The sequence below is a fragment of the Drosophila bipectinata genome, chromosome 3R (genome assembly GCF_030179905.1).
Source record: "Drosophila bipectinata strain 14024-0381.07 chromosome 3R, DbipHiC1v2, whole genome shotgun sequence".
Classification (NCBI taxonomy): Eukaryota; Metazoa; Arthropoda; class Insecta; order Diptera; family Drosophilidae; genus Drosophila; species Drosophila bipectinata.
In genome coordinates, this window is record NC_091739.1 from 14,486,044 (window position 1) to 14,496,381 (window position 10,338).

The window sequence follows — 10,338 nt, forward strand, 5'->3', positions numbered from 1 at the left end:
TTATCACGTTTTTCTATCACGTCCGATCCCTTTGAAACTATAAATTATTTAAGATCAGAATATATGCAAATACAATAACCAAATTTTATTCCTCTTTGCAGTGTATCATCTAGTACAGGTATATGTACATTTTTACCAAACATGAGTATAATACCAATTTTAAAATTGGGAGCTAGTTAGGTATTGTGGCAAGAGGCGCATGCAAGTAAATTTGTAGAAAGCTGTTGAGATGTACTAAAGGACTTCGTGTCGATCACTAAATTGGATTGATTTACTTTTCTCATCTTTTGATTCAGATAACTCAAGGTGAAAAAAACCCAAGCTTCTATCTTCAAAATTCTTCAGGGGTTTTCCCCTATATGGCCCACAGTGATGCCTATATCTTCCACAACTCTCATCCGATTCTCAAGCGGAGTACCTTAAACGATTTCTAAATCGATTTGCCACCATTCTACATCAAAGTCCTAAGAAGAAATATTGTTTAGATTTTTTGTCCATTTTTGGGGATTTTGGGTGAAAATGGTGTTTTCCCCTATAGGTTTCCCCCCATCCGATTCTCAAGCGGAGTACCTTAAACGATTTCTAAATCGATTTGCCACCATTCTACATCAAAACCCTGAGACGAAATATTTTTTCGATTTTTTGTCAATTTTTGGTGATGAAAATGGAGGTCCCTTGAAAATGGTGTTTTTCCCCTATAGGGCCCACAGTGATGGCTATATCTTCCACAATTCTCATCCGATTCTCAAGCGGAGTACCTTAAACGATTTCTAAATCGATTTGCCACCATTCTACATCAAAGTCCTGAGAAGAAATATTGTTTAGATTTTTTGTCCATTTTTGGGGATTTTGGGTGAAAATGGTGTTTTCCCCTATAGGTTTTCCCCCATCCGATTCTCAAGCGGAGTACCTTAAACGATTTCTAAATCGATTTGCCACCATTCTACATCAAAACCCTGAGACGAAATATTTTTTCGATTTTTTGTCAATTTTTGGTGATGGGGTCCCTTGAAAATGGTGTTTTCCCCTATAGGGCCCACAGTGATGGCTATATCTTCCACAATTCTCATCCGATTCTCAAGCGGAGTACCTTAAACGATTTCTAAATCGATTTGCCACCATTCTACATCAAAGTCCTGAGAAGAAATATTTTTTAGATTTTTTGTTCATTTTTGGTGATGGGGTCCCTTGAAAATGGTGTTTTCCCCTATAGGGCCCACAGTGATGGCTATATCTTCCACAATTCTCATCCGAATCTCAAGCGGAGTACCTTAAACGATTCTAATTCGATTTTCCACCATTCCATATCAAACCCTTTAAAATGTACGTTTTATCTATTAAACTGAAAATAAAAAAGCTTTAATGACCGTTCTATTTGATGTCTTTTGGTTGGTTAATAACAAAATGTTTTAAAAAAATAGTTTAAACAAGAACCATAAAATATATCCAGCTGTTAACGCAAGAACTGCCACTAGGCTGTAGTGAGCCATTTTCAATCTAAAGAAATTGGAAAATATTTGCATTAAGTACACTTTGGGTAATTGTTACTCACTTCCATAGTAGTCGCTGGGCTTGAGTTATAGACTCCATGGTATTGGGTTCTTTTCCTAGGTAGACTCTCATACCATTTAGAGCTTGGCTCCAATAATCCTTCCAGTTCAGACTCTCCATGTCAAATTCGTAGATGGTTTTTTCTTCTGACGACAACTGGTCCCTGAGTCTATTCGTGTTGTCCATTTCAAAATGAAAAGTGTTGCTTGTGAAATATCGAGTTGTATATATGTTTTTGTGAATCGTTCTGTAGAGTTTGATCAATCGGGGCTTCTTTCCCGAAAGTCGCAGGAGCAAATCAAAGATATGTCCGGGCAGAATGTGCACTAAGAAGGCGACCAGAGAGTATAGTATTGGTGAGGGAACATTGAAAATGAAAGGATACCAAATCATCTGGGTCAGAGGGATTTTTTCTCGAAGTCCCATTGAATAATTTATATAGTCTTTGTTCCGTAACATGTTCTTGCTGGATCCAAATGCGTAAATCTTAGGTGGAACATCGATGGAATTTCTTAGCGTTATTTGCTTGTCCATTGAAGCTTTACAAACGGTGGCAAGTGCTACATTGGCTGCGTAGTCCACCGGCACCATGCTACTGAGCGCATTTTCTTTGAAGCTCACCACTCGAAGAACGCCAAAGGCGATTCCGTACATCATCCCAATTGGTCCATAAAGGTTGTCTATCCATCCAACTAATGGCTCTTTGTAGGTGGGAATAACTGGAAGAAACAATAAATGTCGCAATCCAGCAGTACGTATTTGGTTTCTTACTAAAGGAAGGTCGAAATATGCTGACCGGTAGGCTACCAGCTTCTTTGAGGATGACATCTTCTGCCAAGGCTTTGGTGTAGGTATAGGTATTGGGAAAGTCGCCCCTTAGAGCGGGCTCCATGCCGTCCAGTACTTGGTCGCTGACCAGCTCACTCAAAGCCAGGACCTTCTCCGACCCACAGGTCAACAGCTCCGGGTAAAACTTCTCTTCGATGCGGAACAACACGCTGTTGGAGTAGGCAGTGGAAACATGCAAATATGCAACCAGCTTCTTCATTTCCTTGGCCAGTTGGAGCATCAACCGGGTGGCACGAGTATTTATTGCCAGGGCGACATGAAGGGGCTCTGAAAATCGCACAGTGGCTGCTCCATGGATTACTACCTGTACCTCTGAAGTCAGGATCCTTTTATCCTGCTCACTAATTCCCAAATCTGGCTCGCTGCAGTCCCCAGCGATGGGATGAACTCGTTGCATGGCATCGGGCTTCGACCGCAACAATACTTCAAAAATCTGAAGTTTTGAATCATTTTGTTATTTGTAAGATCTTTACGTCATGACCTTGATGACACTTACTGGATCTGCTTGCCACATTTTCAGCCGATCCTCAATATTCCGACCACGTTTGCTCCTAACCATGGTATATATTTCCTTGACATCGGTAGACCGCAAAAGTTTTTCAATAATGACTAAAATATATATGTACATGTAAAAGACCACTATTTTTTTAATTGGGTATGGTGTGGTTATTAACCTTTTCCCAAAAAACCGGTGGCACCCGTCAGGAAAACCACCTTATCCTTATAAAAGCCACGAATGTCACACACCATTATGGGTCCTTGATTGTTATTTTTTTAAGGGATTTCCTTTGAAAAGTTCCAAGCCTAGAAAGCCACGGACTAGCACAATGTAAAAGTTATTCGCTTCTATCTGTCACGGTTGTTTTGACACACTTTTTATAGGAAATGAGTTTCAGAGGCGGAAAAAAACTCTTTAATATTCAAATGTCAACATGTGAATTTCTTTGTATAATTCATGAATGAAGTCCTCTTCATTAGGGAATGTGTGACATTAAATCCCTTTTAAAAATATCAACTATTTAAAATCAACATAGGTATGTATGCAAAAAATTTAAATTTTGTTCCCTTTTTTGTTCGCCGCGTAGGTGACGAACAGCACCCATAGTGTATACGTTTTTCGGCAATTCTTTTGACAATTATATTGGTAACACAGTGCGACAGTGATTTGGAACTTTTGAAGAGACCTAGTTGGAATTGTTCACTAGGTCGAGTATAGTATAAAACCATGTTTGAATTTTTTCAAACACCCTCAAAATCTTGATTTTGATTGGAAAAAACGGTTTTTTTTGTTTCTGAATTGATTCTGAATAAAACAAGACCAATTTCATTAGGAAATTATGAAAATTGGTGAAGTTATAACGATTTTCCCAAAATTTTAAAATCGGTTAAAAATTACGCGATAAAAACCGGTTTTTCCAAATAAATCAAGATTTTGAGGGTGTTTGAAAATGTCAAACATGGTTTTATACCATACTCGACCTAATGAACAATTCCTACTAGGTCTCTTCAAAAGTTCTTCCAATTTTTCTCTTTTTGTCGCACTGTGTAATTAAGTAAAAGTTTTGAACAAACATGTAACACAAGCTTTATAATTGTGCTAATTATGTAGTTTTCATTAAACTTGTCTTCATTACTTTCATTGAACTTGATGACTAGCCCCGAAATTGATGAAAATAAAGTATAATTTTCTCTTAATGATATAAAACGTAAATGCACTCATGCACATATTTATTAGAAATTGTTTCTTTCATTTATAAAATGTATTAAAATTTAACTATAAGTTTCATCAACCAAAATAAAATAAATCCTGCTACCCAGCAAAGAAGGATCATCAGAGAATAATGGATTATCTTGAGTCTGCAAAAAGGATTTTCTTTTTCAATATTTTATGATTATGTTTTAATACAATTGCTTTATACCTTTCTGATAACTGAAGTCCTTGGGATAGTGACAAGGCAGTTGGGGCTTCCTTGCCCAAATAGAGACGCATGCCCAAGAGAGCATTCCGGAAGTACGCCTGCCAGTCCAGCCTATCCATGTCAAAGGCGTACATCCTGCGGTCCTCCTCGGACATTAGCTCGCGTAGATGATCGGTGTTGCGCATATCAAACACCCAGGAGTTTTTTGAGAATGGTCCTAGGACACTAAGCATCTTATGAACCCTCCTGTAAATGTTCAAAAGTCGAGGTTTTCGGCCTCTTAGTCGGAGCACAATGTCAATGAAATAGCCGGGAATGGTGTGCAGAAAAAAGGTTGCTATAGGGAAAAACCGAGGACTAGACAGGCAGACGATGAACGGATACCAGAGCGTCCTTGTCAAAGGACACTGTTGACGGCCGTCGAGAGCGTATTCGATAAAGTCCCCGTGACTGAGCTTGTTCCCGTCATCGACGGATAATTGGTAGATCGGCGTCTCCTTCTGCCTCCTACCCTTCTGATTTTCATCGATGGTTTTCCAGGCACAGGCAATTGTCAAGTTGGCGCAGTAGTCCACAGGCACTAGGCTCGCCTGGGCATCCTTGTTAATTAGGGCCACCCGGAGCACCCCCTTGGCCACTCCGTATAGAATGGCGATCGGTCCGTACATGTTGTCTATCCAGCCGGTGACGGGCTCCTTGTGAGTTGCAATGACTTTTTAAATAATTTCAGAAAGATCCTTGGAATAAGAAAAAAGATTGCTTACTGATTGCCGGTCTAAAGATGCATACGGGTAGGTCGCACGCCTCCCTCAGAATGATATCCTCAGCCAGGGCCTTTGTGTAAGTGTAGGTGTTGGGAAACTGCCCAACCAAAGCCGGCTCCATCTGATCAAGCACTTCATCACTCACCATCTCGCTAATGGCCAGAACCTTGTCCGAGGTGCAGGTCAAGTGCTCGGGATAGAACTTCTCTTCGACGTGCAACAAAACACAGTTAGAAAACGCGGTTGAGATGTGCAAAAAGACTTCAAGTTGCTTCATTTCCTTGGCCAGGTGGATCATTGACCGCGTGGCACGAGTATTAATGGCCAAAGCCACGTGTAGGGGTTCGTTAAACCGGACTGTAGCAGCCCCATGAATCACGATCTGCACTTCGGCTGCCAGCAGTCTTCTGTCAATCTCTCGAATACCCAGGTTTGAGTCCCGGCAGTCTCCGAATATGGGGGAAATACGTTGTAGGGCCTCTGGTTTGGATTTAAGTAACACTCCGAAGATCTATTTGCGATTTAAAGGATTAGTGTCCGATGGTTTTCTTTATTTAAAACGTACCGGATCTTTGGACCAAGCAGCCATGCGCTCCTGAATATCTACTCCCCGTTTGGGTCTAACCAGTACATAAATTCGCTTCACTTCGGTGGTGCGCAGAATCTTTTCAATAACAACTGAAATCACAGATGGATGAAATCACAGTTTAAAACATTGCGATCTTTAATTTGGACTTAAAATCAAAGTCCACATCCCGCGTTTCTGCAAGTACGAACCTTTTCCCAAAAACCCTGTGGCTCCTGTTAGGAATATTGTTTTGCTCCTAAAGCAATTTTGTATATCCGACTCCATTTTGGCTACTTTAATCCGTTCAAAGAGTAAAGACGACAGCTATCCAGTAAAAAATGACCGCGGTTTTGCCGAAATTTAAAAAATGTATGAGGCACCCGAAATTTTGTGGTTTTATTTATACCCTTAATGAGCTGGAATCGTCGAAATTTAGTCCCAGTGCCCAGGGCTGGCAAATTGAGAACAAAGCTTTGCGCAGTAAATTATTAAAGTTGTTTTTTTAATGGAGAGAGTAGAATAAACCTGCTCTTTCGAATACCATGAAATAAATATATATATTTCAATTCGAAAACTGCATCCCTGGTGCGTGGATTTTAATTTGCTAAACAAATTCGGTTGACGGAAGGTTCGAAGGCGGATTAATTCTCATTCGACCGGGTAATTATATATGCAATTGGCAGTTCAATCACAGCAAATTACAAGTAAATAGGTATTTCAATTATCAGTAAGACATTAAGGTTTAATTTTATATTAAGAATAGACCTTTCTTAAAGAATATTTAAGAATTGAGTGATTTGAGGCAAAGTTTAGGTAATATATTAATAATAATAATAATTAATTTTTATTTTAACAATTTTAACGAGAAGCGAGGAGATTTTTAAATTTATTACATTATTTATATGATGTTTTTGTAGCATAATTTTAAGCGTTTGTTAACATAAAAGTAACAGACCACGTACAGACTGTTAGGGCGCATACACACTCTGTGGCTAGTTTTAGAAAATAAAGCTTAGTAGCTGGAAATCAAGGTTTAAATAAACTCTTACCAATAAATCTTCAATAAAAAACCCAATCCCAAGTTTGTAGGAGCTCAAAAAATATCATCGAACGGGAGCTCCCAAGTCTGGCAACTTTATTTACAACAGTGTTGAAGGTCGAAGAAAAAATCGATAGTTAGAATCGATTTACTAACATCGACATCGAGCAGATTGTATAATTTTTTTCCCCCAAAAGTTCTGTTTGGCATGGCTTGTGCTCGGAAACTTCTTCAAAGTTTTGTCATGCATAACTCACCTGCCGTGACCCGGTGCATCGCCATGTCAGCTACCCGCCGCGCGGAGGAGGCCGTTGAGAAGCTGAAGGAGAGCAATCCCTATTACTCCAAGTACGCTGACAAGATATCCAAGCTACAACAAACTTCGGCGGAGGAGTTCCTAGACCGCGTCGAGCGAGTGGTGAACCCCATAAAGGATGGCAAGAGCCAGGCCAGGTAGGCAGATGCAACAAAAGTCCGGGTTTCATTTATTATATGCATATACCTATCATGATTTGCAGGACCTACTCTGAGCTGTTGAACCCCAAAACCAAGTTGGATGAGCAGAAAGCTGAGCTGCCACACAAGAAGCTAACAGACATCATGAAGCTGGAGTTGATTGCCGACAAAAGCGCCGAAGAGATTTCTCAGATCTGGCTCGAATACCACAAGACTAAGGAAGTGCTGGCGGCAACGTTGAGCACCTCCCAGTACGAAACCTTGATGGCGAGGGCAAAGGAGTACCCAGTTTTCTTGTTGCCCCTGCCACGCAGCGAGGGCTTTGAGTTCATCATGCTGCAGTTTGCAGCTAACACAGTACATTTCACCCCTCTACTGGCCTATCAGGTCCACCACGAGAACGCTCCCGAATGCCTGACGCTGGTGCATTATACCGAGGAGCAGGAAAAGGGCGTAGTCCTAATGCGTGGCGAGTACGACAACAAGGTGCTTACCGCCCAGGAGGCGCAGTGCTTGGCCAACGAGCTGCAGATGTTTTACCTGAAGGCAGACGAAAGTAAGCTGCGATTGCTGGAGACCTTCACACGAAAGCCGGACGAGTTCAAACACATGGATCTCATCAAGGAAGTGGAAAACATCCAGCTGGGCTAGGCCCTGAAATTGTTGTCAAAATATAGCCATTAAACAAAAACCTACTCTTATTAAAGCTTTAACGTTGAGAATAGAGGATTTTTTTATGGTAATGGAGAATATATGTATCATAGATAATGAAAAACTCAGGATCCTGTTAAGCTTTTGAGGCAAATATTTTTATAGGTTTTGGAAAGGTCCATATACTAACCCTCGGCTTGCTCTAGATGTTGACTTTTACGAGACAATGGGAATGGGAATCGTGGGTCCCGTCGCTGCACTCACTGCATTTGCTTTCGAAGGCACCGTATGCTCCTCCTACTTCTGGGGCTACATCACCGAAACCGATACCAGGTTGGGGTCGAGTGGATTTTATCCCTTTGGACCTTTGAACAGTATGCAGATCTTTTGAAGAAACGAAACGGTTAGTGTATTATTTCAAAGTCCTTGGACACTGACATTTTTGTCAAACCAAAGCGAAATCATATACAACACAAACACGTTACCAGTTTATTACTCCAATTTCACAAAGGCAGGGAAAATGGAACACTTCGATAGGGCGATGGAGGGCATTGGTAAATGATTGTCCAAAATCCAATTCCATTTTAATAACCCCACGAATGGCACAGGCTTTGGCAAGGTACATGTGTTCGTTATAGTGACTCTCGGCCTGATTCAAATGCTAACCGTTCCGGAAACCATGGGGATGGGGATCGTCGGCCCCGCATCGGTGTGTGATTTTCGTCTGAGTCAAGTACAGCTGGCTGTGTTGAACTCAGCTGCCTTTATGGGCATCATCTGCTCCAACTACTTCTGGGGCTACGTCACCGATAAGAGAGGGCGTCGCTGGACCCTCCAGCGAACACTTGTCCTGAGCACCTTATGCTCACTCACCTCCATGTTTATGGTTGACTTCCACGGCTTCTTCCTTATGAGATTTTTAACTGGAGTTTTGTAAGTAACTCATACTTCGTAATTATTTGACTATGATCCTATCTTTCCGGATAAGCGTGGCTGGACCGGGCATTGTGGCGCCCACCTATCTGTCCGAGTTTTTCCCTAGACGTCTAGTGTCCACTGTCATCACCCACATGTACATGTTCACCGGCTTTGCTATTATGTATTGCCCATTGATGGCCACTCTCTTTCTCAAAACGAGCCTCGGGGAGATGGAAGTTCCTATTGCTGGAGATCTTGTCCTGCGGTCCTGGCGCCTATTGGGCTGCTCATACGTCTTGCCGGGTCTTATTTCCTTTGTCCTGCTGCTGTTTATTCCAGAAAGCCCAAAGTTCTACTTTATGATGGGCCAGATGCAAAAGGGACTGGGAGTGATGCAGTGGATTAGTAGGAGAAACACCGGTCGGGCCCTTACCCCGGAGCAAATTGTTTGGTTGCACCATTTCAGAGCCCATTGCCAAGTAAAGCGCCAGAAGACTGATGAACACCTACTGAGATCGATGCTAAACGACGCAATGCCCTTGTTCCGGACCCCGTATATGGCTACCTTAATCGGTGCCTGCTGTATTATGTTTCTGCTGGGCATGGTGTGAGTTTATAAGAATCTAAATGGAGTTACCGGTTTAAAGTGCTTCCTACTCCGCAGAGCCAATGGCTTTGGGATTTGGTTCACGGCCATGCGGAATCGCTATATTATGCGAAAAGGTAATAAGGACCACATGTCCTTCTGCCAGGTAATTTTTGTACCCGATATAGGTTTAGTGTTGGAGCCCGAAAATGACGTTTATGCGGTAAGGTACTAATAGGGAATATGCTTTAAAATGATTGATTCTGTTCTTGTGTGGACCAGATTTGCAACGATGACTTCAAGAGCTTTTACGAAGCAGTCTACATGGGTGCCATCAATGTCCTGCTGTACAACGTTTGCTGGCTCTTGCTGTTTAAGGTGCCCCAGAGCATGATTTTAACCATCTTCCTCTTGGGCGCTTCAACCTGCGGCTTCATCTTGATTGTTTCGATGAATTTTTGGGTGCAACTCATCTCGTATATCCTGCTTCTGAGCTTACCCATGGTAGTAATGGGCCTACTAGGTAGCGCTCTCTTAAGAACTATACCCACCTACCTACGTGCCAAGGCGATGTGCATCTGCTTGATGTGGTCTCGTGTTGGAGCAATTGTGGGGGCAATTGCCACTGGCAACTTCATCCATGTACAGTGTGAGCCATTCATATTGATGATTGCCATTTTGCCTTTGGGTAAGATATTTATTGACTTATTAATAATGGGTACCATGGGTACTTACATACCTATTTGGTTGATATCTAAAAACTATCAACTTTTTACTTATATTTGTTACCTTTCAAAAAATATAATTAAAATATCTCTTTACAGTCGCCGTCGGTATTTCAAGTTTTTTGCCACTTTAAAGGGTAAGCTGTTTTATTAATCCAATTTTGTTTTCTAAACTTACCATATTTTAGAATCAATTCAATTAATAAGTCACAAATCATATATGTAAATATTCCATTAAGTAAACTGCGAAATCGTAGCTCAAGGGACTTCATAACATTATTAATGTCTGTACAAAGTATTTAAAATAAAAAA

General features: G+C 41.2%; 4 protein-coding genes across 5 annotated transcripts; 2 read left to right on the plus strand and 2 right to left on the minus strand.

The window, feature by feature from the left end:
- Positions 1–1,346: 1,346 nt before the first annotated feature.
- On the minus strand, positions 1,347–3,249 carry LOC108129947 (fatty acyl-CoA reductase wat-like). Its single transcript, XM_070281558.1, has 5 exons — positions 3,075–3,249; positions 2,897–3,009; positions 2,323–2,833; positions 1,553–2,270; positions 1,347–1,497 (listed from the first exon to the last, which is right to left on the minus strand). Exons 1-5 carry the CDS (start codon positions 3,148–3,150, stop codon positions 1,410–1,412), a joined length of 1,506 nt encoding a protein of 501 aa, XP_070137659.1. The 5' UTR covers positions 3,151–3,249; the 3' UTR covers positions 1,347–1,409.
- An 850-nt stretch (positions 3,250–4,099) lies between these two features.
- Positions 4,100–6,203, minus strand: LOC108129358 (fatty acyl-CoA reductase wat). 2 transcript variants are annotated; one of them, XM_017247327.3, is made up of 5 exons: positions 5,861–6,202; positions 5,649–5,761; positions 5,084–5,594; positions 4,320–5,031; positions 4,100–4,257 (listed from the first exon to the last, which is right to left on the minus strand). In XM_017247327.3, the coding sequence occupies exons 1-5, from the start codon at positions 5,934–5,936 to the stop codon at positions 4,164–4,166; spliced, it is 1,506 nt and encodes a 501-aa protein (XP_017102816.2). In that variant the 5' UTR covers positions 5,937–6,202; the 3' UTR covers positions 4,100–4,163. The 2 variants fall into 2 exon arrangements, with proteins under 2 accessions (XP_017102816.2, XP_070137660.1); XM_070281559.1 differs by lacking the exon at positions 4,100–4,257 and having other exon boundaries at positions 4,774–5,014; positions 5,861–6,203.
- Positions 6,204–6,827: 624 nt separating this feature from the next.
- Positions 6,828–7,866, plus strand: LOC108129986 (ATP synthase mitochondrial F1 complex assembly factor 1). Its single transcript, XM_017248316.2, has 2 exons — positions 6,828–7,143; positions 7,209–7,866. Exons 1-2 carry the CDS (start codon positions 6,899–6,901, stop codon positions 7,795–7,797), a joined length of 834 nt encoding a protein of 277 aa, XP_017103805.2. The 5' UTR covers positions 6,828–6,898; the 3' UTR covers positions 7,798–7,866.
- A 201-nt stretch (positions 7,867–8,067) lies between these two features.
- Positions 8,068–10,335, plus strand: LOC108129985 (putative transporter SVOPL). Its single transcript, XM_043211641.2, has 8 exons — positions 8,068–8,200; positions 8,309–8,351; positions 8,406–8,730; positions 8,786–9,322; positions 9,380–9,524; positions 9,584–9,989; positions 10,126–10,163; positions 10,215–10,335. The coding sequence occupies exons 2-7, from the start codon at positions 8,318–8,320 to the stop codon at positions 10,158–10,160; spliced, it is 1,482 nt and encodes a 493-aa protein (XP_043067576.1). The 5' UTR covers positions 8,068–8,200; positions 8,309–8,317; the 3' UTR covers positions 10,161–10,163; positions 10,215–10,335.
- The last annotated feature ends 3 nt before the right edge of the window (positions 10,336–10,338 follow it).